The sequence below is a fragment of the Bidens hawaiensis genome, unplaced genomic scaffold (genome assembly GCF_021521415.1).
Source record: "Bidens hawaiensis isolate Kalapana, Puna unplaced genomic scaffold, B.hawaiensis_p1.1 tig00006709_1, whole genome shotgun sequence".
NCBI classification, from domain to species: Eukaryota; Viridiplantae; Streptophyta; class Magnoliopsida; order Asterales; family Asteraceae; genus Bidens; species Bidens hawaiensis.
Window position 1 is genome coordinate 102,174 of NW_027491456.1, and position 20,374 is coordinate 122,547.

At 38.5% G+C, this 20,374-nt stretch overlaps 2 protein-coding genes across 3 annotated transcripts; one reads left to right on the forward strand and one right to left on the reverse strand.

Moving 5' to 3' along the window:
* The first annotated feature begins 454 nt into the window (after positions 1 to 454).
* LOC143633385 (ATP-dependent zinc metalloprotease FTSH 11, chloroplastic/mitochondrial-like) lies at positions 455 to 5,834 on the forward strand. 2 transcript variants are annotated; one of them, XM_077101701.1, is made up of 17 exons: positions 455 to 1,103; positions 1,731 to 1,884; positions 1,976 to 2,068; positions 2,180 to 2,268; positions 2,839 to 2,962; positions 3,087 to 3,206; positions 3,324 to 3,374; positions 3,645 to 3,706; positions 3,895 to 3,952; positions 4,046 to 4,171; positions 4,253 to 4,333; positions 4,420 to 4,549; positions 4,661 to 4,809; positions 4,896 to 5,177; positions 5,267 to 5,356; positions 5,431 to 5,484; positions 5,567 to 5,834. In XM_077101701.1, exons 1-17 carry the CDS (start codon positions 613 to 615, stop codon positions 5,711 to 5,713), a joined length of 2,301 nt encoding a protein of 766 aa, XP_076957816.1. In that variant the 5' UTR covers positions 455 to 612; the 3' UTR covers positions 5,714 to 5,834. The 2 variants fall into 2 exon arrangements, with proteins under 2 accessions (XP_076957816.1, XP_076957817.1); XM_077101702.1 differs by having other exon boundaries at positions 455 to 1,090; positions 1,727 to 1,884.
* A 174-nt stretch (positions 5,835 to 6,008) lies between these two features.
* LOC143633372 (putative trehalose-phosphate phosphatase 2) lies at positions 6,009 to 7,718 on the reverse strand. Its single transcript, XM_077101689.1, has 7 exons — positions 7,436 to 7,718; positions 7,208 to 7,348; positions 7,028 to 7,099; positions 6,827 to 6,952; positions 6,699 to 6,755; positions 6,292 to 6,603; positions 6,009 to 6,225 (listed from the first exon to the last, which is right to left on the reverse strand). Exons 1-7 carry the CDS (start codon positions 7,538 to 7,540, stop codon positions 6,061 to 6,063), a joined length of 978 nt encoding a protein of 325 aa, XP_076957804.1. The 5' UTR covers positions 7,541 to 7,718; the 3' UTR covers positions 6,009 to 6,060.
* Positions 7,719 to 20,374: the final 12,656 nt, after the last annotated feature.

Here is a 20,374-nt window from a genome sequence, read left to right on the forward strand (position 1 = left end):
ATCATAGAGTTTTAAATTCCGTGTCATACCATCAACTGTTTCAGTTAATATAATTACTAAGCTAAAAAATTATGTGAATCTTGCATGGTCACGTGGTTAAAGTTATTTTATTTTAACTTTATTCTTCCTAATGTAAAACTATATAAGTTATACAGCAAATCATAGTATCGTAAGGATCGACTCAAAACCGATACCGGTCAAGTTTATATCACACGCCTAGTGCAACGCAAGGGTCGAATGCAACTAGTCAAGAGGTTGTGAGCAAATAAACTGATTAATCGAACCAAAACTAAACCGATTAGAGAATGAGTGAGGGTAGCGACTAGCACGTATTCGTTTCCAAATAATGAATCTATCGAAAGAAAGAAAATATATAAATAGAGAAAAAGATAATAAGAGTAGTAGGATAATAAATAATAAAAAAGAGACAGAAAGACAAGAGAAGAGAAGAGCCAAGTTCTTCTTCAATCATATCATCGGAGAAGATAAGGTTTTGTTTCGGCAACCTGTGCTGTGTTGTGTGGCTCACTTTCATTTTATTTTATTTTATTTCCGTCCGGCAAGGCAAAACTCATCACCTCCGATACCTAATAATAATAAACCCTAATTAATATGTCTGCTCTTCAATCCTTTCTCATCTGTAAACCCCCAATTACATCCACTCTACTCAATCGCCCAAGAACCCTACAATTTCGCTCTTTCAATTTCAATTCTGGGCTGTCTTCTTCTTCAACAAGATTAAGTTTTTATTATTATCGCATAAAGCACCGGCCTTTCTTCGCATTGGATCCAAATAGTCTTGATTCTTCTAATCTTGTTCAAGATTCTGACCAGGATGCCCAGCAGGTGTTGAATAATGAAATTGAAGGTGACAATCAAAAGAAAAATGCCAGCTTTCCATTGTTTGTGTTTTTGATGGCATTCTTTGCAAGGTTGAAAGCTGGATTCCAGAGAATAAAGCTCTTGTTTTTATCCAATGGGTTTAATTGGTGGCCCTTTTGGCGCCAAGAGAAGAGGTTAGAGATCTTGCTTTCTGAAGCTGACTTGAATCCTAAGGATGCTGCCAAACAGACTGCTTTGTTGGTTGAGCTCAATAAACACAGGTGATGGATCAAGTTCAAAAAAAATTTATTTTTTTAATTTTTAGAATAAATTCATTGACTTGAATTGAATATTTGGTTTGATTGCTGTTTTTGGGAATGATATAAAGATCATGATATGTTTGGTGTATTTGTCTATACTGTTTGAAACTGATTACTTATTGGCATATTGCTACTTAAAATAATTAGGACTGACTGTTTGATTAAAGTTGGGGACAATCATGTAATTTACATCTGTCTTGACTATTAGTTTTCAAATGACCAGAAGATCATAATTATAATCGCTTTTTCCCAAACACTCATGTTGCTATAATCATTTTTTACTTTCCCTGAAGGCACATTAGACTCTGTTAAACTGAATAAAGCAAATAGATTTTGTATAATGTTTTATTATGCGATCATCTTTTGATGTTACTGATGGATAATCTTTTAAAAGTTAATCCGACCTTACAAGAAGATCCATAGTTTTTCAGAAATTAATGTGCTCTTGGTGTTTTACATCAACAAATTTTCTTTTACTGTTGATGACGCCTTTTGACTTTTGAATGCTTTCATTTATGTCTAACTATATAGTCATAAAAGAAGGTATATTATTATTATTACTATCATCATCATTAATTTTATTTTCAGCCCGGAGTCTGTTATAAGGCGTTTTGAGCAAAGGGAGTATGCAGTAGACAGTAGAGGAGTTGCAGAATATATTCGAGCTCTGGTGGCCACTAATGCCATTGCTGATTATCTTCCTGATGAGCAATCTGGAAAGCCTTCCGGTCTTCCTGCTCTAGTAAGTAATTTTTTTTGTAAAGCATTCCGTTGTAATGATATTAAGATATTAAGTGGTTCACAATAATATATGGTTTACAATCTATATTCAGTTACAAGAACTGAAGCAACGGGCATCAGGAAATTTAGATGAGTCCTTTTTAAATCCCGGCATATCTGAGAGGCAGCCATTGCATGTAATGATGGTGAGACTTCATTTGTTTATAAATTTGGGCCTGTTTCTGCAGGACCACTATCCTTGTTTTTCTTTGCATAAAGGGGGATTGCTGTTTGACTTTAGGGCTTCTTGTTTGTAGGTTGATCCTAAAGCGTCAAACAGGTCATCACGTTTTGCGCAGGAGCTCATCTCGACAATCTTATTCACTGTTGCTATTGGGTTAATGTGGTATGAATTTCTCCTCAATTATTTGTGCCTTTGTTATGGTTTTGCTTAGTGTTTCAAGGTAATGAATAGATTATGAGAAGAGGTTATAGAATATAGACTCATCCTATTTCTCTCCAAGTATTGTGACACCTCTTGGTTGCTGGAGACAATTTCAACTTATTTATATGTGTAACGGACTATGGGTAGCTGGTCAAATGGGTAGACTTTGAACAGTTAACTAAAAACAATATAATCATGTTGAAATGATTTTTGACCAAGTGTTCATAAATTTTACATACACACAATTTTCCCTGAAGAAAACTGGATCATTTATTTATAAAAGGTTGTATTCATAGTTAGTTAGTTACTATACTAATTATCAATGATAGGACAAAAAACTGTAGTCGGGTCAATCCCACCTGTTTTAAGTAGTCTTCAATATATACCTTCTTCGGTTTGGACCTTTTTGATCCATTACTAAGTCTGCTCATTTTTGCCACCTATACTCTTGGTAACAGCATCTTGCATGCTAGTTTGTTTCATTTTCTGTTGGATTATTGTTGAAGTAAAGATGTTTTTTCCCTTCATCAGGGTAATGGGTGCCGCTGCACTTCAAAAGTACGTTGGAGGTTTAGGCGGTATAGGAGCTTCTGGTGTTGGTTCGAGTTCTTCTTACTCCCCAAAAGAATCACACAAAGAAATAGCACCTGAGAAGGTATATCTATCTCTTCAGTTATATTGTGTTTCATGTTTTCTAGTAGTTGATTATTTTTTATTTTTTTTGCATCTATTAAGCTAACAAATGTGTAACCTTTGTATTATGAAATGATTTTGTGCAGAACGTAAAAACATTTAAGGATGTTAAAGGTTGTGATGATGCCAAACAAGAGCTTGAGGAAGTTGTGGAGTACCTAAAAAATCCCGGGAAGTTTACTCGGCTTGGGGGAAAGTTACCAAAGGTTTGTATGCATACGATATAAACTTGATATTTTTGTTAAAAGTTGTTGTGCTTTTAAAATATGTCTCTTGTTGATGTATGTTAGTGATAAGAAGCCTTCTACTGGATCATTTTGCAGGGGATACTTTTGACTGGGGCACCTGGAACAGGAAAAACTCTACTTGCCAAGGTCTGTTTTTACATGATGTTCGTGTTTGCAGTGTTTGTTAAGAATCCACTTTGATCATGTGGTAATGCCACTATGTGTAACCCGTATTTGTAAACTGTTTCGGGGCATATTATTTGCATATCTGCAAATTATGTAATCATTTGATACAATCACATCATTCTCTTGTGTGCATCTCTAATAAATCTGCATGTTATCAATAGATTGGCTCTTTTTCTTTAAGTAGTTTCTTTTCACAAGTTGTAAATTATGATTGTTACAATATTTTTGAAGGCAATTGCCGGAGAAGCTGGAGTTCCTTTTTTCTACAGAGCAGGTTCCGAGTTTGAGGAAATGTAAGTATTGTTTTTTGTTGTGTAGTATTTGGCATGATTTGTATATTTGGGAGTTTGGAATATGAAGTCCAACATAACAAGTTTCATGAGCACTTTGTATTAAAATGATAAACAGTAATGTATTTATTATAGACGGTTAAATGCTATTTGCTGAATACTGAATATTTCTGTTTGTTTGCCTGTGTTAGGTTTGTTGGAGTTGGTGCTCGGAGGGTAAGATCCTTGTTTCAAGCAGCAAAGAAAAAGGTTCGTCTTTTTCGAATCTAATTCTACTACAGGATGGTTGCTTTAAGTGTGCTAATTGTTACTGAATATTGTTTTTTGCTCACACTATTTCAGGCTCCTTGCATCATTTTTATTGATGAAATAGATGCCGTTGGATCAACTCGTAAGCAGTGGGAAGGCCACACTAAGAAAACACTGCATCAACTGCTTGTGGAAATGGACGGGTTTGAACAAAATGAGGTACATACAACGACCTCGGTATATTTTCTTTATATGCTTTATCCTATTCTTCTATGTTATAAAAAATGTTTTTTTATTCAGGGCATTATTCTGATGGCTGCAACAAATTTGCCTGATATTCTTGATCCAGCTTTAACAAGACCTGGTAGATTTGATAGGCATGTAAGTATGCTAACACTCTATAATGAAAGCTTTTGTTATGATACATCTACGTTTTCTTTTTCTAACATGATGGATATTGTTTTCAGATTGTTGTTCAAAATCCAGACGTGAAGGGTCGTCAAGAGATTCTGGATTTGTATTTACAGGATAAACCACTTGCTGATGATGTTGATGTGAAGGCAATTGCACGTGGTACGCCAGGGTTCAATGGGGCAGGTACGTTTCTACATTATAACAAATTGAATCACAATGCTACTCACTATAAAAAAAATTTATGCTTGATTCGTTTGTAATTTAAAATCTTAACTCTTTTAAAACTTTGAATAGACTTGGCAAATCTGGTCAATGTTGCTGCCATAAAGGCTGCTGTTGAAGGTGCCGAGAAACTAAACGCATCACAACTGGAGTTTGCAAAGGACAGAATAATTATGGGTACAGAACGCAAAACTATGTTCTTATCCGAAGATTCAAAAAAGGTACCTTATTTTTTTTTTCTTTAATGTTGTTTTAACTTTTGGTTTTAATGTTCTAATTATGACACGGTGGGTTATTATATTTACAGCTGACTGCTTATCACGAGAGTGGTCATGCAATAGTTGCCTTGAATACGGATGGTGCACATCCAATTCATAAGGCAACAATCATGCCCCGCGGGTCCGCTTTGGGAATGGTGACTCAGCTCCCGTCAAATGATGAGACATCCATAAGCAAAAAGCAATTATTGGCACGTCTTGATGTTTGCATGGGTGGACGGGTTGCAGAAGAGCTTATCTTTGGCCGTGACCATATTACTACCGGTGCTAGTAGTGATCTTCAGTCTGCTACAGAACTTGCTCAATATATGGTATTTCGCTCATCTCATTTAAATCCCAATTTTTTTTTTATTTTGTTCATGCTATGCTTATTATATATGTATATATTACTGTCTTAAAGGTATCATCTTGTGGTATGAGTGATGTTATCGGTCCGGTTCATATAAAAGAGAGACCAGGGTCTGAGATGCAGTCGCGTATTGATGCAGAAGTATGTTTCAAGTAACCTAACACTTTTAGTTAAATATATTTTTTTTCGTTACTGAACTTTTCATGGTTTTACAGGTCGTCAAACTTCTAAAAGATGCTTACGAACGCGTAAAATCGTTACTAAAAAAGGTTTGTGTGTCAGTTTAGTTACTTCTAGCCGTTACATAGGTATAATATTAATCTTATTCTAAAAATTTGGTTGTTTTTTTAGCATGAGAAGTCGTTGCACACTTTGGCAAACGCACTGCTGGAATACGAGACACTAAATGCAGAAGAAATAAAGCGGATTCTTGAACAACGGCAAGGAGTTATATCTGATGAAGTACTTCAACAAGATGGAGAACTTGTATTGGCATAATAGACACAGGTATTTTTTGTGATTTTTAATTAGGGACTATGTACAGTGTTTGTATACAAAAACCAATTATTCATTCAAAGATGTTGCAATTCTTATTCTTACCATATCACCAACATTGCCTTTGCCAATTGCTTGCTCATACATGTAGTAGACTTTGTTTCTATATATGTTTTTAGTTGGGATTTTTGTTGCACAATGGCATTAAAAACGCTTACACCAACATAACTATACACCTATTCCTAGCGAGAAGCACGGCTTTTAAAAAAACGTCCTTCACGCTTATGACTCTTTCGCCTTCATAATTATATATACACAATGGAAATATCATTGGCCTTGGATGGACGCGATCAATGTACGTTGTTAGAACCCCATCTACCTAAGCGAATCAAGAAAGAGAGTACTTCAGATGGATCGTGAAGCGAGTGGAAGGCCATTGTCTTCCTCGGTTTAGATGAAACTACAATCGGGTATCCTTCACCTCTTTCCCTTAAAAGCCTGAAATAACATACATCCTTATTTCTTCTAACCATGTGTCGGTTTATATAATTCATTGAAAAAACGGATGTATGTATGTATACCTTGAAAGCATCCTCGTCGGTTCTATCATCTCCGATATATATAGGCAAGACGTTATCAAACCCCAAGTTATGGAGTAAATACTCAAGGGCGTGACCTTTGTTCCAGTCGATGGAAGGTCGGATTTCCAACACCTTTTTGCCACTCGTCATGTGAAACTCCGGATAATTTACAAGCATCGACTCCACTTCCTCTTCTACTCTCTCGTATTCCTCGCCTCTAACATGACGATAATGGACAGAAAGACAAAACCTGTTATCCTCAATCACCACTCCTCGGATGTTTTTCGTCCTCTCCGTTATTTCAACCAACATCTGTCCATCAAATTTATTATTTGCCACTTCATTTCTATGAAACATGACAACAATGGTGTTTTGTGAATATGTGCTATACAAAATTACACTCGCACCTTTTTAATCACGGGTAGAAAGTCTTTAGCCGGTTGGAAGACGACTAACTCGTTTCCCTGAGCCATCAAAAGTAAGACAAAGGGATTTCTGTGCCCTTGAATTCATGGTAAATAAAATATTAAGTTACCTCTTCATCAATGGTTTTATGATGATATTTTTCATCATATGAGTTGTTTGTTTTGGCTGGTCCCATGGTATCCATTCCATGACTCCCAGAATAGTACACTTGTCTTAATTTTACAAAGCTATAAACCTGAATTAAACAAAAGCATGTTCATGTTCATGTTCATCATTAATATTTTCTTTTAATTCTATTCAATTCATATACCTTTTGACGACTCCTGCCGCTGATAATAGCTGTCGGAAAGTGCTTAGAAACATCCCGAACAGCTGCACGCATCTGGTTCGTAGCACAAACCATTAATATATATACATCAAACTAACACAAATATAAATATCATGTGTTTTTGAATGGAAACCGGCCAGTTTAATTAATCAAAGTACGTACCTGATCAGACATGTAGGCACGATCAGGATCACATACGATGGGTGATAACGTGCCATCATAATCCAAGAAAACAACTATCTGTTTTCCCTTTGACGCATTAATCATCTGTTGGAAGGAGCTTATAGCACAAGGATGTTCTTTCTATCAATTTAATATATAAACATCAGGTGCTGGCTAAACCATAATTAGATAAATATATGCATAATAATAATACTGAAATTAACATACCAGCCAAGAAATATAGTTTTCATCCGCATGATCATGTCGAGCTTTGGACATGGATTCGGAATCAGATTTAAGCCATCTTTGCATTCCCATCGCCTCGTAAAACATATATCTAAACAAATTAAGGGATGACCAAATATTTATAAGTGTGAAGAAAATATCTAATAAAATATCATGTACTTGTATTTATGTATATGTATATGTAATTAAGTTGGCCTTCTTTATAAAGTACCCAATATAGAAGACAACAAACGTACCTAACGATCTAATATGAGAAATGAAGTATATGGCAAGCAACTCCAACTCTAAACAACATATAATTATATACAAGGGGCCCCTAGCTGGTGTTTAACGAATGAATTAATGGTTGTGAAATAACTGCTGTCACTAACCACAAGACAGCAACAAGTTGATGTACGTATCATATGTTTACAAGTGTATGGATGTGATTGACTGGGGACCCCACGTACACTGATCATGTTAGGGTGGTCTGGTCTGTGAGTTGAACAAATTATATGCATGGTACTGTTGGCCATGCATGTGCCATCAGTGTCTTAATCTATCATTATTACGTAGCTAGCTGCCGCCCATCGTTTAGTAATTAGTTGATTATTATACATGATATTTGAAATGGTTTCTTTAAGAGATGGATTAATTGAGTGTTAGTTTCGTACAGTCTTGGATTTACAGGTGTCTCGTGAATCACTTTCAAACTAAAGTATTTTTTGATGATGCTATATATATATTCTCGAAATCTGATTCGGATAATTCGAAAAGGTAACAAAAGAAAAGGTCTAGTCTTAAGTTCTTTTTTTTTTCATGCCCATTGAATTATCATTTCAACTTAAGATGCTCAAATGTATCCCAAAAGAATCTCTCGGTATTCAAAGTAGAATATATATATATAACCAAAAACATTGAATATATATAAGTGTGACTTGACTGACTTCATCATGCACTTAAATGAAATGAATCGAGTCATTGTCGCTGATCACTTAGCTTGCGCATATATTCTCGAATATAATCTGTTGCTATTTTGAAATGATCAAGAGGACAAAGTAATACTAGCTTAAAACTGAATGAAATAATAAACAATCATTTATATGCATATGTTTTAATATTTAAATTGTTTTGAAGTGGACAGGTGTAAGGTATACATTCAGTGGCACTATTATTATAAAATAAAGGTCACTGACCCGGTATATATTAATATAGTAACAATATATATGTATTCTTGAGACTAGGGGTGTGCAATAAAACAAAAAAACGATCCGAAACTGGAAAACCTGAAAAGTCTAAACCGAAAAAACCAATTTTATGTTTTGTAAAAACCGAATTAATGGTTTGGCTTTGGTTTTGCATGTAATAAAAACCGAACCGAATTCCTAAATTTTTGTTTTTTTTATATTTTATATTAAGTAATCTATAAGAATTTAATAAATATGTAACTCAGAATATTTTTGGTCAAATACATAATAGTAGATTATTTTACAATAAACAAAATTATTTATACCTATATTCATTATTGTTTGCCCACTTTTTTTTGACCTAAAATATTCAAGCTCAAATGACAAAATCCGAAAAAACCGAAACTAAAAAGAAAACAGAAAACCGAAAAACTAAAATCGAACGGTTTTAAAAACTCCAAAAACCACAGTTTTGGTTTTAGCTGAAAACCGCATCAAGCACACCCCTATTGAAATCAATTAAATTTACAGGTCTAGTTGGAATATTATATTTGTCGTGTTTTGATTGTAATTTTACCAAACACGGACATGATAATATGTTTATAACAGTCAGTTTTAACATTTTTATAATAAAATATAAAATAGCTAAATAACTCTACGCTCGATATTCAATAATACATACCGTAATTGTTTGGTTTAGTGGACCAAAAGAAAAGGAAATACAATGCCAGGGCAGCCTATTAATTAATTAATTTCTGTCACGTTATAAGGGGATGGGTGGTGGATGTGATGCAATTTCTCATCTCACATAACTCACCCAATCAAATGATGTCACATCACCAACCTCAAATCCATCACATGTGATGGATTTTTACTAGGGGTGGTGGTGTATGATAGGAATATTTTTGTATTTGTTTTTTTTTATTGCAACTTAAAAAAAATAAAACAATATTTTACTAGAACTTAAAAAATAAAAATAATGGTTTACTAGAACATAATTCAACTTAAAATTAGAAATAAAAAATAAAAGTTACAATAAACGTCTACTCCCCGTCTGAATCCGGAAATTCCAAACCTAAAGAACCTATAAGCTCAACTAGATCCTATCTCAACCGATGATGAATATCTTCAACCCGCAAGTCTAATTAGACATCATCGGGAACGGGAACTTGAGTCGGAGGATCCGGTACCCAATCTGGAGAAATTGCATTTCCATCTTCTTTTATTAACATATTGTGTAATATGATTGATGCATACACGTAGCTAGAGATCATGGGTTTTTTCATTGCACGAACCGGTCGACTAAGTATGCACCATCTACCCTTTAAAACACCGAAAGCTCTCTCAAAATCTTTTCTTGCCGATTCTTGCAACTTCTTGAACGCCTTTTCATTGATCTCGACAGGAAACGAAAAGGCTTTCACAAAAACAGACCATTGCGGGTAGATACCATCGACAAGATAGTAGCCACGTCTGTAATATCTCCCGTTGACAAAATACGGACAGAAAGGTGCGGTGCCATCTGTTACGCTCTGAAACAACGGTGATGTGTACAGAATAGTGATGCCGTTGTTTGAGCAGGGAACACCAAAATAAGAATGCCAAATCCATAAATCATTTGACGCAACCGCTTCTAGTGAGATGGTCGGCCGTTTGATATCACCCCTAACATATGCCCCTCGCAACTCCCGTGGACATTTCCTCCATTCGATATGCGTACAATCGATGCTACCGAGCATCCCTGGAAAATGCCATCTAGCCTCGTGTGCGGCGTAAAGACGTGTAATGTCGTGTCTTGTTGGTTTTCGTAGAAACTCTTTGCCATACAATTTTATAATCGCGTTACAAAAGAATTGTAGACATTCACGGGAAGTTCTCTCATACATTTGTAAGTATTCATCGAATTGGTCGGGTGGGTTACCTGTCGCTAGTTGACGAATAGCGGATGTGCATTTTTGAAGCGCCGTAAAACTTCGTTGCCCCTCGCGTCGTAAGATTCATGAAACCATTTATCGTTTGCTTCGACGCCGGCTACAATTGTGACAATCGTCAATTTCAGGTTAACTCCGTTAACTCAACTCCGTCAATTCAAACTTAAGATCACTGAATCTATAACGCACACCTCATTACATTTAAACTAGGGTTTAAATGACGCTTAACACTTACTACATGTGTAGTCTTTCGGGAATTGCACCGAAACGCAAACGAGTTGACGCAAACGATTGATGAATAAACGAAAAACGTCAAAACAGTAATTATGTGATAATTATGTGTTAGACTTATGTGTTATGTGATAACGTTGTTATAAACGTTAACTCAATATACTAGAACTAGTTAATTAAGCTAGAAAAACAACAATTGAAAGTGGAGGGACTTGAATGTAACATGTTATGTTTATAAATACATCATTAACTAAACCCTAACTATTCTTTTCTTTCCCCACTCAAAACCGATCAGCCCCCATTCCCTTTGCTCCCTTGGCTGCCGTCGACATACACACACAAATACACCATCAATTTCAAGCTTTGATTGAAGAATTAGGTGCTAGGAATGTATAATTGATTATCCTATACATTCTTATTACTTGATTTTGATGTTTGTTGGGTTAATTGTAAACCCTAGCTGCCGATTCTATATGTATATGTAGTTAATATGATTGTTGTTGATTAATTGATGATTTGATAAGTAGAATCGATATTGTAACATGTTGATTGTTGTGTCTTTGATTTGAGTTCAAACATAAACCCTAATCAAGTATGTAATATGTAATTGATGTGCATGGATGGTGTTTATGGAGTCTAGAGGATTATATGAATGCATGATAGTTCATGGATTGTTACTATGTTGAGTTTGGATGCAAACAGTTTCTGGACAGAATGTGTATTTGATGTTTAAGTGACTGTAACGAAGTGTAAACATGAAAATTGGTTGAGATTATTAATACTAAAGTAAACTAGGTTGAGTCTAGTTTCTAAAGAATATAAACTTGTAATTTTTGGACAAGTAGAAGTTAACTTTTATGATTTTACAAAAACGTTGTGCAAAGCTGAGCTGTTAGACCTGCTGTTAGGTTGTTTTGTAAATGTTATATCTCATGAACTACGAGACCAATTGGGTTGGTTCCACTTCTGGAAGTTGACTCATTGAGTTAGGAACCTAACCCAAGTGGTCTTGCATTTATTGTATTTTTCGTTTAACGGTAATTGCAAATAACATTCTGTTGCGCATGAATTTGACTGTTATGAGTTTGCGGTAATGATTTGATGATTGTGAGAAAACTATGTGGAATAAAAATATAATAAAATATGTTCTGGAAACCTAAGACATATATGCTTCTGTGATGATTTTTGGTAAATTAATTGTGATGCTGTGATCGGTGAGATAGTACAATCTTTCAAGTAGAATTTCTGTCTCGGTGAAACTAGCTGCTGAATTTTGTGAAAATGCATGAAACATGATACTTGCTATATAATTGTTATGATTTGACCAAATTGCCCTCATGGGGAATAATGGCTAGTTAATTGTTATGTGTGTTAACCAAATTGCCCTTACGGGGAGTAATTGCTAGTGATGTACTTTATGAATACATGACACGTAAATAATTGTTTACACATGTAACGTATCACAAATACATTTGTTAAAGTCACACACAATTCACAAACGAAACACGAAACATGTTATGTGCATAGGTATTATGTGCCGGGTCTAGAGACTCGATAATATTCCGACACTTAGAAAAATCTCTTTGTTGTTTTAGAACGCTAGAGAGAGTTTTTATGTGACGCGCATCTTGGTGAATTATTTTGGGAATACTTCGCAAACAGTGAGTTTCACTTTCCCCTTTTAAACTTTTTTAAACGCTTTTCACTTGGGGGAGATAACATACTCCGAAAACGCATTTAAGATTTTGTTATAACTTATATATCACTTGTAAAGGCTAAGTGGCAAACGAAACATTTGAAGTCCTACACATCGAACCGGTTAATATTTAGAATAGCGAGTCACTGTTGAGTAGTACTACTTGGTTTGACAAACCCCACCCAACGCTAAACTCGACTGGAGGTCGAGCGGGTGTAATTTTGGCTAACACGTACCATGGTCTGGAGGACCTGGTGACAAGGCACTTAATAAACGAGTCAGCTTCGGTGTCGAACACTTAGTAATACTTGTTGTATAGACTAGCTACCTATCGATATATAATTGACATAACACTATCTGGTAACGCAAAACGCTGTAACGCAAAACGCTGTAACGCAAAACGCTGTAACGCTGTAACGCACAACGCTGAACGCAAACGCTGAACGCTTTATTTTTATTTAAACTTGTGAACTCACCAACCTTGTGTTGACACTTTTAGTATGTTATTCTCAGGTAGCCGAGGCGGGCGCGCGGTTTAGGAACATGCATTGCTTGAAACATTCTAATTATGAAAAATTTATTTTAAACTATTATCATTGGGTTTTAAGTCGTCCTGCGTGACGTAACATTGTCTGCTATGGTTTTACGCTTCCGCATTTAACTACTCGTAAATGTTTTCATGGTTTTGAAACTTTGTTTTATGGTTTGATTATAACTAATGATTCCGATCCTGTTAGTTCACACCCTCTGACGGTAAAACTCCGTTAGTGGATTTTGAGGGTGTGACAGATTGGTATCAGAGCCATTGGTTAGAGCGAACTAGAAGCTAAATGCATACTAGACTATAACCACGACGACCCATTTGTTATAATGATACGCACTGCATAGATTTGTGTAGTCTTTGTTATCGATTCTCTTTACCTCTTTCACTCATACGCGCGCGCATACACGGCTTACCTGTAGGAATGTCGACGCCGCTACCCTCATCATCATCTGATCCGATGACTCATGCTCATGGGAAGGAACCACAGATACCTACCGCATCGCCACCCCGAGTAGTCCCGGAACTCGAAGCTCCCGCACCGAAGAGGTACCGCCTATCCGGAGGCATATACGAAAACGACGTTAGCTGGGATTGGTACCCTAACATGATCAGACGTATGGTCTATCGCGAACAAGTTCCCCCGTTACCTCACCCGAACCACCCTGCTTATCCCAACACCCTACCACCCATAACCGAACCTGTAGAGCGAGTTCTCGCAGCTGTTGTTTCATGCTTGGAGCGTGACGTGGGTTACATGCGCTATACGAGAGCGAACGTTTCCGGACTGTTAAAAGACGGAACCGAGACTAAGGAGGAGATTGCCCGCATGGCAGCGGCAACGAAGGAAATGCAAGAAGTTAGTGATCAACAGATGAAGATTATGAGGAAGATGCAAGCCGAGATGATAGACTTGCAAGAGCAACTCCAAGTAGCAAGGACCCGAACCGAGATAGCTCGAGAGCGTTGCGATGTCTTACAAATGCAACTTGCTCAGAACGCAGCCGAACCTGAGGCAGAGCCTGAAGAGGAACCTGAAGAAGATCCCGAAGAGGAGCCTGAGGAGGATCCCGAGGAGGAACCCGAAGGAGAACCGGAGGAAGAACCGGCTGAGCCAGAGGCACACTCAGAGGTGTCCCCAGACGATGTGCAGATGTGCAAATTCTTGGATTGGAACTGGCTAACGCGATGAACTGGGAGGAGTTCAAGAACATGATGCGAGAAGAGTACTGTCCGAGAGAGGAGATTGCAAAGTTGGAATCCGAGTTTTGGTCATTGAAGATGGTGGGTTCAGAAATCGAAGCCTACACCACCCGTTCTCACGAGTTGGCTGTGATGTGTCCACGGATGGTAGACCCGCCGAGTAAGAGGATTGAAATGTATATTGATGGGTTAGCACCACAGATTCAGGGCATGGTGAGCCACGATTCAACAAGCGATCCGTTTAGCTCACAAACTGACGGATCAGGCTGTGACCCAAGGTGCGTTACCACCTAGGGGTTCAACCACTAAAGCCCGTGACAACCCGAGCAATGACAACAACAGCAACAGCAACCCGAGCAGCGGAAAGAGAAAGTTTGACAATACCAGATCCTCATCCTCGAACCCCCCACAGCAGCAACACTACCGAAAGCCCGAATTCACTCGAAGCTTTAACACTCAGAATCACAAAAACAATAACAACGGTAGCGGGCAGGGTTCGGGCGGATATGCTGGAAAATATCCAAAGTGCAATAGGTGCAACTATCATCATGTTGGCCAATGTGACCGCGTCAAGTGTCAAAGATGCTGAAAGATGGGTCACCAAGCGAAAGAATGTAGAGGAGACCTTGCGGCAAAGGGTGCTCCTAAACCACCTATGACGATGAAGGGATGTTACGAATGTGGGCAGGAAGGTCACTTCAGGAAGGATTGTCCCAAGCTGAAACAGAACGACAACAATGGGGGTAATGGAAGTGGCAGTAATGGTGGAAGCAATGGCAAGGGAAGAGCGTTTGTAATTGGGTCGGGTCAAGCCCGCAATGATCCGCACGTGGTGACTGGTAAGTTCCCTGTAAACGATTGTTTTGCTTCTGTATTGTTTGACACTGGAGCTGATAGGAGTTTGTGTCGAAAGCCTTTAGTCAACTCTCAGACTTAACCCCAGCTCCGTTAGATGCTAAGTTTCCTGTTGAATTAGCTGACGGTAAGACTATAGTAACGACTCATGTACTTGCGGGATGTAAGTTAAAACTGTCAGGTCATGTCTTTGACATCGACCTTATTCCTTTTACGCTTAGTAGTTTCGATGTCGTTGTCGGCATGGACTGGTTATCCGAGAATCGAGCGGAGATTTTATGTCACGACAAGATAGTTCACATTTCTACCCCTTCCGGGGAGATCATTTCGGTCCGAGGTGAGAGAAGCGGGATGACCACCAGCGTTATTACCCTCATGAAGGCGCAGAAGTACCTGCGAAAGGGTCATCCGGCAATTTTGGCGCAGATTGTTGAGAAACCCGCGGAGGAGAAGCGAATTGAAGATATACCAGTTGTGCGAGATTTTCCGGAAGTTTTCCCGGATGATTTGCCTGGACTCCCTCCTATACGACAAGTCGAATTCCAAATCGAGTTGACACCCGGTGCAGCACCCATAGCACGAGCCCCGTATCGGCTCGCACCGGCGGAGCTTCAGGAGTTGTCCACTCAGCTGCAAGATTTGTTGGATAAGGGTTTTATCCGACCTAGCTCATCGCCGTGGGGAGCCCCTGTCTTATTTGTCCGAAAGAAGGACGGGACTTTCCGCATGTGCATCGACTACCGGGAGTTGAACAAGGTGACGGTCAAGAACCGTTATCCTTTACCCCGAATCGATGATTTGTTTGACCAGCTTCAAGGATCGAGTTACTACTCGAAGATCGATCTGCGATCCGGTTACCACCAACTGAGAGTGCGCGAAGAAGATATCTCAAAGACGGCTTTCAGAACACGGTATGGTCACTACGAGTTTTCGGTTATGCCTTTTGGCCTAACCAACGCACCAGCCGTATTTATGGATCTCATGAATCGAGTATGCAAGGCGTTCCTCGACAAGTTTGTGATTGTGTTCATTGACGATATTCTCGTCTACTCCAAGAACGAAGCTGACCATGAAGAACACTTAAGGGTAATTCTGGAGTTATTGAAGAAGGAACAACTGTATGCTAAACTCTCGAAATGTGAAATTTGGCTTCGCGAAGTTCACTTTTTAGGACATGTGATCAACGAGAATGGTATCCATGTCGATCCCGGTAAGGTAGAGGCCATCAAAAACTGGGAAGCACCTAAGACTCCGACTGAGGTGCGGCAATTCCTAGGACTGGCCGGCTACTACCGACGTTTCATCGAGGGTTTTTCAAAGATTGCTCAACCCCTCACCGCTTTGACTCACAAAGGCACTAAGTACAATTGGGGTGACGCGCAAGAATCCGCTTTTCAACTGTTGAAAACCAAACTTTGTAGCGCCCCTATTCTAGCCCTCCCCGAGGGAACGGAAAATTTTGAGGTACACTGTGACGCATCTATACAAGGTCTCGGTTGTGTGCTGATGCAACTCGAGAAGGTAATAGCCTACGCCTCTCGACAACTACGGGTTCACGAGAAGAACTACACGACCCATGATTTGGAACTCGGAGCTGTGGTGTTTGCTCTTAAGATATGGAGGCATTACTTGTACGGTACCAAGTTTACCATTTACACCGACCACAAGAGTCTCCAACATATCTACGATCAGAAGGAGCTGAACATGCGACAGCGTCGTTGGGTCGAGCTGCTTAAGGATTATGATTGTGCCATCAAGTACCACCCTGGCAAGGCCAATGTAGTGGCCGACGCCCTCAGCAGAAAAGAAACAGATAAACCCAGACGAGTGCGAGCATTGCAACTCACGATTCATGCCAGCTTACCCGATCAGATTCGCGATGCGCAACTTGAAGCTTTGAAAGATGATAATCTTCCATCGGAACTCATGCGGGGCATGAACAAGCAACTTGAAACCAGATCGGACGGGGTCCGATATTTTGAGAACCGGATTTGGGTTCCACGGTACGGAGAGTTGAGAACTCTGGTGATGGACGAAGCACACAAGTCCCGATATTCTATCCACCCTGGCTCAGATAAAATGTATCATGATTTAAAGGCACTTTACTGGTGGCCGAACATGAAAGCCGACATTGCCACCTACGTGAGTAGATGCTTGACTTGTGCCAGAGTCAAGATAGAAAACCAGAAACCATCTGGCCTACTGCAACAACCGGAACTCCCAATGTGGAAATGGGAACACATCTCAATGGATTTTATTACGGGTTTACCTAAGACACCGACGGGATGCGATACCATCTGGGTGATCGTTGACCGGTTGACTAAGTCTGCACATTTCTTAGCGATTAAGGAATCGGACAAAATGGAAAGACTGACTCGCGTCTACATGAAAGAAGTGGTATCTAGACACGGAGTGCCTGTCTCAATCATTTCCGATCGAGATTCTCGTTTCACTTCGCACTTTTGGAAGTCGCTGCAAAGCGCACTAGGCACCCGTCTTGATATGAGCACAGCATACCATCCTCAAACGGATGGGCAAAGTGAACGAACTACTCAGAACCTGGAGGATATGTTGCGTGCCTGCGTATTGGATTTCGGAAAAAAATTGGGAACCCCACTTACCCTTGGTAGAGTTTTCGTATAATAACAGCTACCACGCAAGTATTAAGGCAGCGCCGTTTGAAGCGCTGTACGGACGGAAGTGTCGATCACCACTCTGCTGGGCAGAGGTGGGTGACAGCCAAATCACTGGTCCAGAACTAGTACTCGAAACTTCGGAAAAGATTGTTCAAATCCGAAATCGCATGACAGCAGCACGAGACCGCCAAAAGATTTACGCCGACAAGCGCCGAAAACCTCTCGAATTTCAAGTGAACGATCGAGTGTTACTCAAAGTCTCACCTTGGAAAGGTGTGGTTCGCTTTGGTAAGCGAAACAAACTCAACCCACGATATGTTGGTCCTTATCGAATAACTGAGCGCATTGGTCCGGTGGCGTACCGATTGGACCTACCAATGGAACTCAGTGGCGTACACAATGTATTCCACGTGTCCAATTTGAAGAAATGCCCATCTGATGAAACCCAAGTAGTCCCTTTGGAGGAACTGCAAGTTGATGAACAGTTACGTTTCATTGAGGAACCAGTCGAGGTTTTGGATTGGGAAACCAAAACACTCAAGCACAGCAAAATTCCAATCGTTAAAGTTCGTTGGAACTCGAGACGTGGACCGGAGTTCAGGTGGGAACGTGAGGATCAAATGATGAAAAAGTATCCTCACCTTTTTGAAGGGCTAACCAAACACAGAAAACCGCGAAACCCGGCAAACCGTCAGACATCACCGGAGGTATGAATTAAATTTCGGGACGAAATTTCTTTCTACTAGGGGATGATATGACAAACTGAAAATTTTTCTTACTTTTTCAGACACTCATCACGACTTGACTCAAATTTTCGGGACGAAAATTCTTTAACATGGGAATGATGTGACAATCGTCAATTTCAGGTTAACTCCGTTAACTCAACTCCGTCAATTCAAACTTAAGATCACTGAATCTATAACGCACACCTCATTACATTTAAACTAGGGTTTAAATGACGCTTAACACTTACTACATGTGTAGTCTTTCGGGAATTGCACCGAAACGCAAACGAGTTGACGCAAACGATTGATGAATAAACGAAAAACGTCAAAACAGTAATTATGTGATAATTATGTGTTAGACTTATGTGTTATGTGATAACGTTGTTATAAACGTTAACTCAATGTACTAGAACTAGTTAATTAAGCTAGAAAAACAACAATTGAAAGTGGAGGGACTTGAATGTAACATGTTATGTTTATAAATACATCATTAACTAAACCCTAACTATTCTTTTCTTTCCCCACTCAAAACCGATCAGCCCCCATTCCCTTTGCTCCCTTGGCTGCCGTCGACATACACACACAAATACACCATCAATTTCAAGCTTTGATTGAAGAATTAGGTGCTAGGAAGGTATAATTGATTATCCTATACATTCTTATTACTTGATTTTGATGTTTGTTGGGTTAATTGTAAACCCTAGCTGCCGATTCTATATGTATATGTAGTTAATATGATTGTTGTTGATTAATTGATGATTTGATAAGTAGAATCGATATTGTAACATGTTGATTGTTGTGTCTTTAATTTGAGTTCAAACATAAACCCTAATCAAGTATGTAATATGTAATTGATGTGCATGGATGGTGTTTATGGAGTCTAGAGGATTATATGAATGCATGATAGTTCATGGATTGTTACTATGTTGAGTTTGGATGCAAACAGTTTCTGGACAGAATGTGTATTTGATGTTTAAGTGACTGTAACGAAGTGTAAACATGAAAATTGGTTGAGATTATTAATACTAAAGTAAACTAGGTTGAGTCTAGTTTCTAAAGAATATAAACTTGTAATTTTTGGACAAGTAGAAGTTAACTTTTATGATTTTACAAAAACGTTGTGCAAAGCTGAGCTGTTAGACCTGCTGTTAGGTTGTTTTGTAAATGTTATATCTCATGAACTACGAGACCAATTGGGTTGGTTCCACTTCTGGAAGTTGACTCATTGAGTTAGGAACCTAACCCAAGTGGTCTTGCATTTATTGTATTTTTCGTTTAACGGTAATTGCAAATAACATTCTGTTGCGCATGAATTTGACTGTTATGAGTTTGCTGTAATGATTTGATGATTGTGAGAAAACTATGTGGAATAAAAATATAATAAAATATGTTCTGGAAACCTAAGACATATATGCTTCTGTGATGATTTTTGGTAAATTAATTGTGATGCTGTGATCGGTGAGATAGTACAATCTTTCAAGTAGAATTTCTGTCTCGGTGAAACTAGCTGCTGAATTTTGTGAAAATGCATGAAACATGATACTTGCTATATAATTGTTATGATTTGACCAAATTGCCCTCATGGGGAATAATGGCTAGTTAATTGTTATGTGTTGACCAAATTGCCCTTACGGGGAGTAATTGCTAGTGATGTACTTTATGAATACATGACACGTAAATAATTGTTTACACATGTAACGTATCACAAATACATTTGTTAAAGTCACACACAATTCACAAACGAAACACGAAACATGTTATGTGCATAGGTATTATGTGCCGGGTCTAGAGACTCGATAATATTCCGACACTTAGAAAAATCTCTTTGTTGTTTTAGAACGCTAGAGAGAGTTTTTATGTGACGCGCATCTTGGTGAATTATTTTGGGAATACTTCGCAAACAGTGAGTTTCACTTTCCCCTTTTAAACTTTTTTAA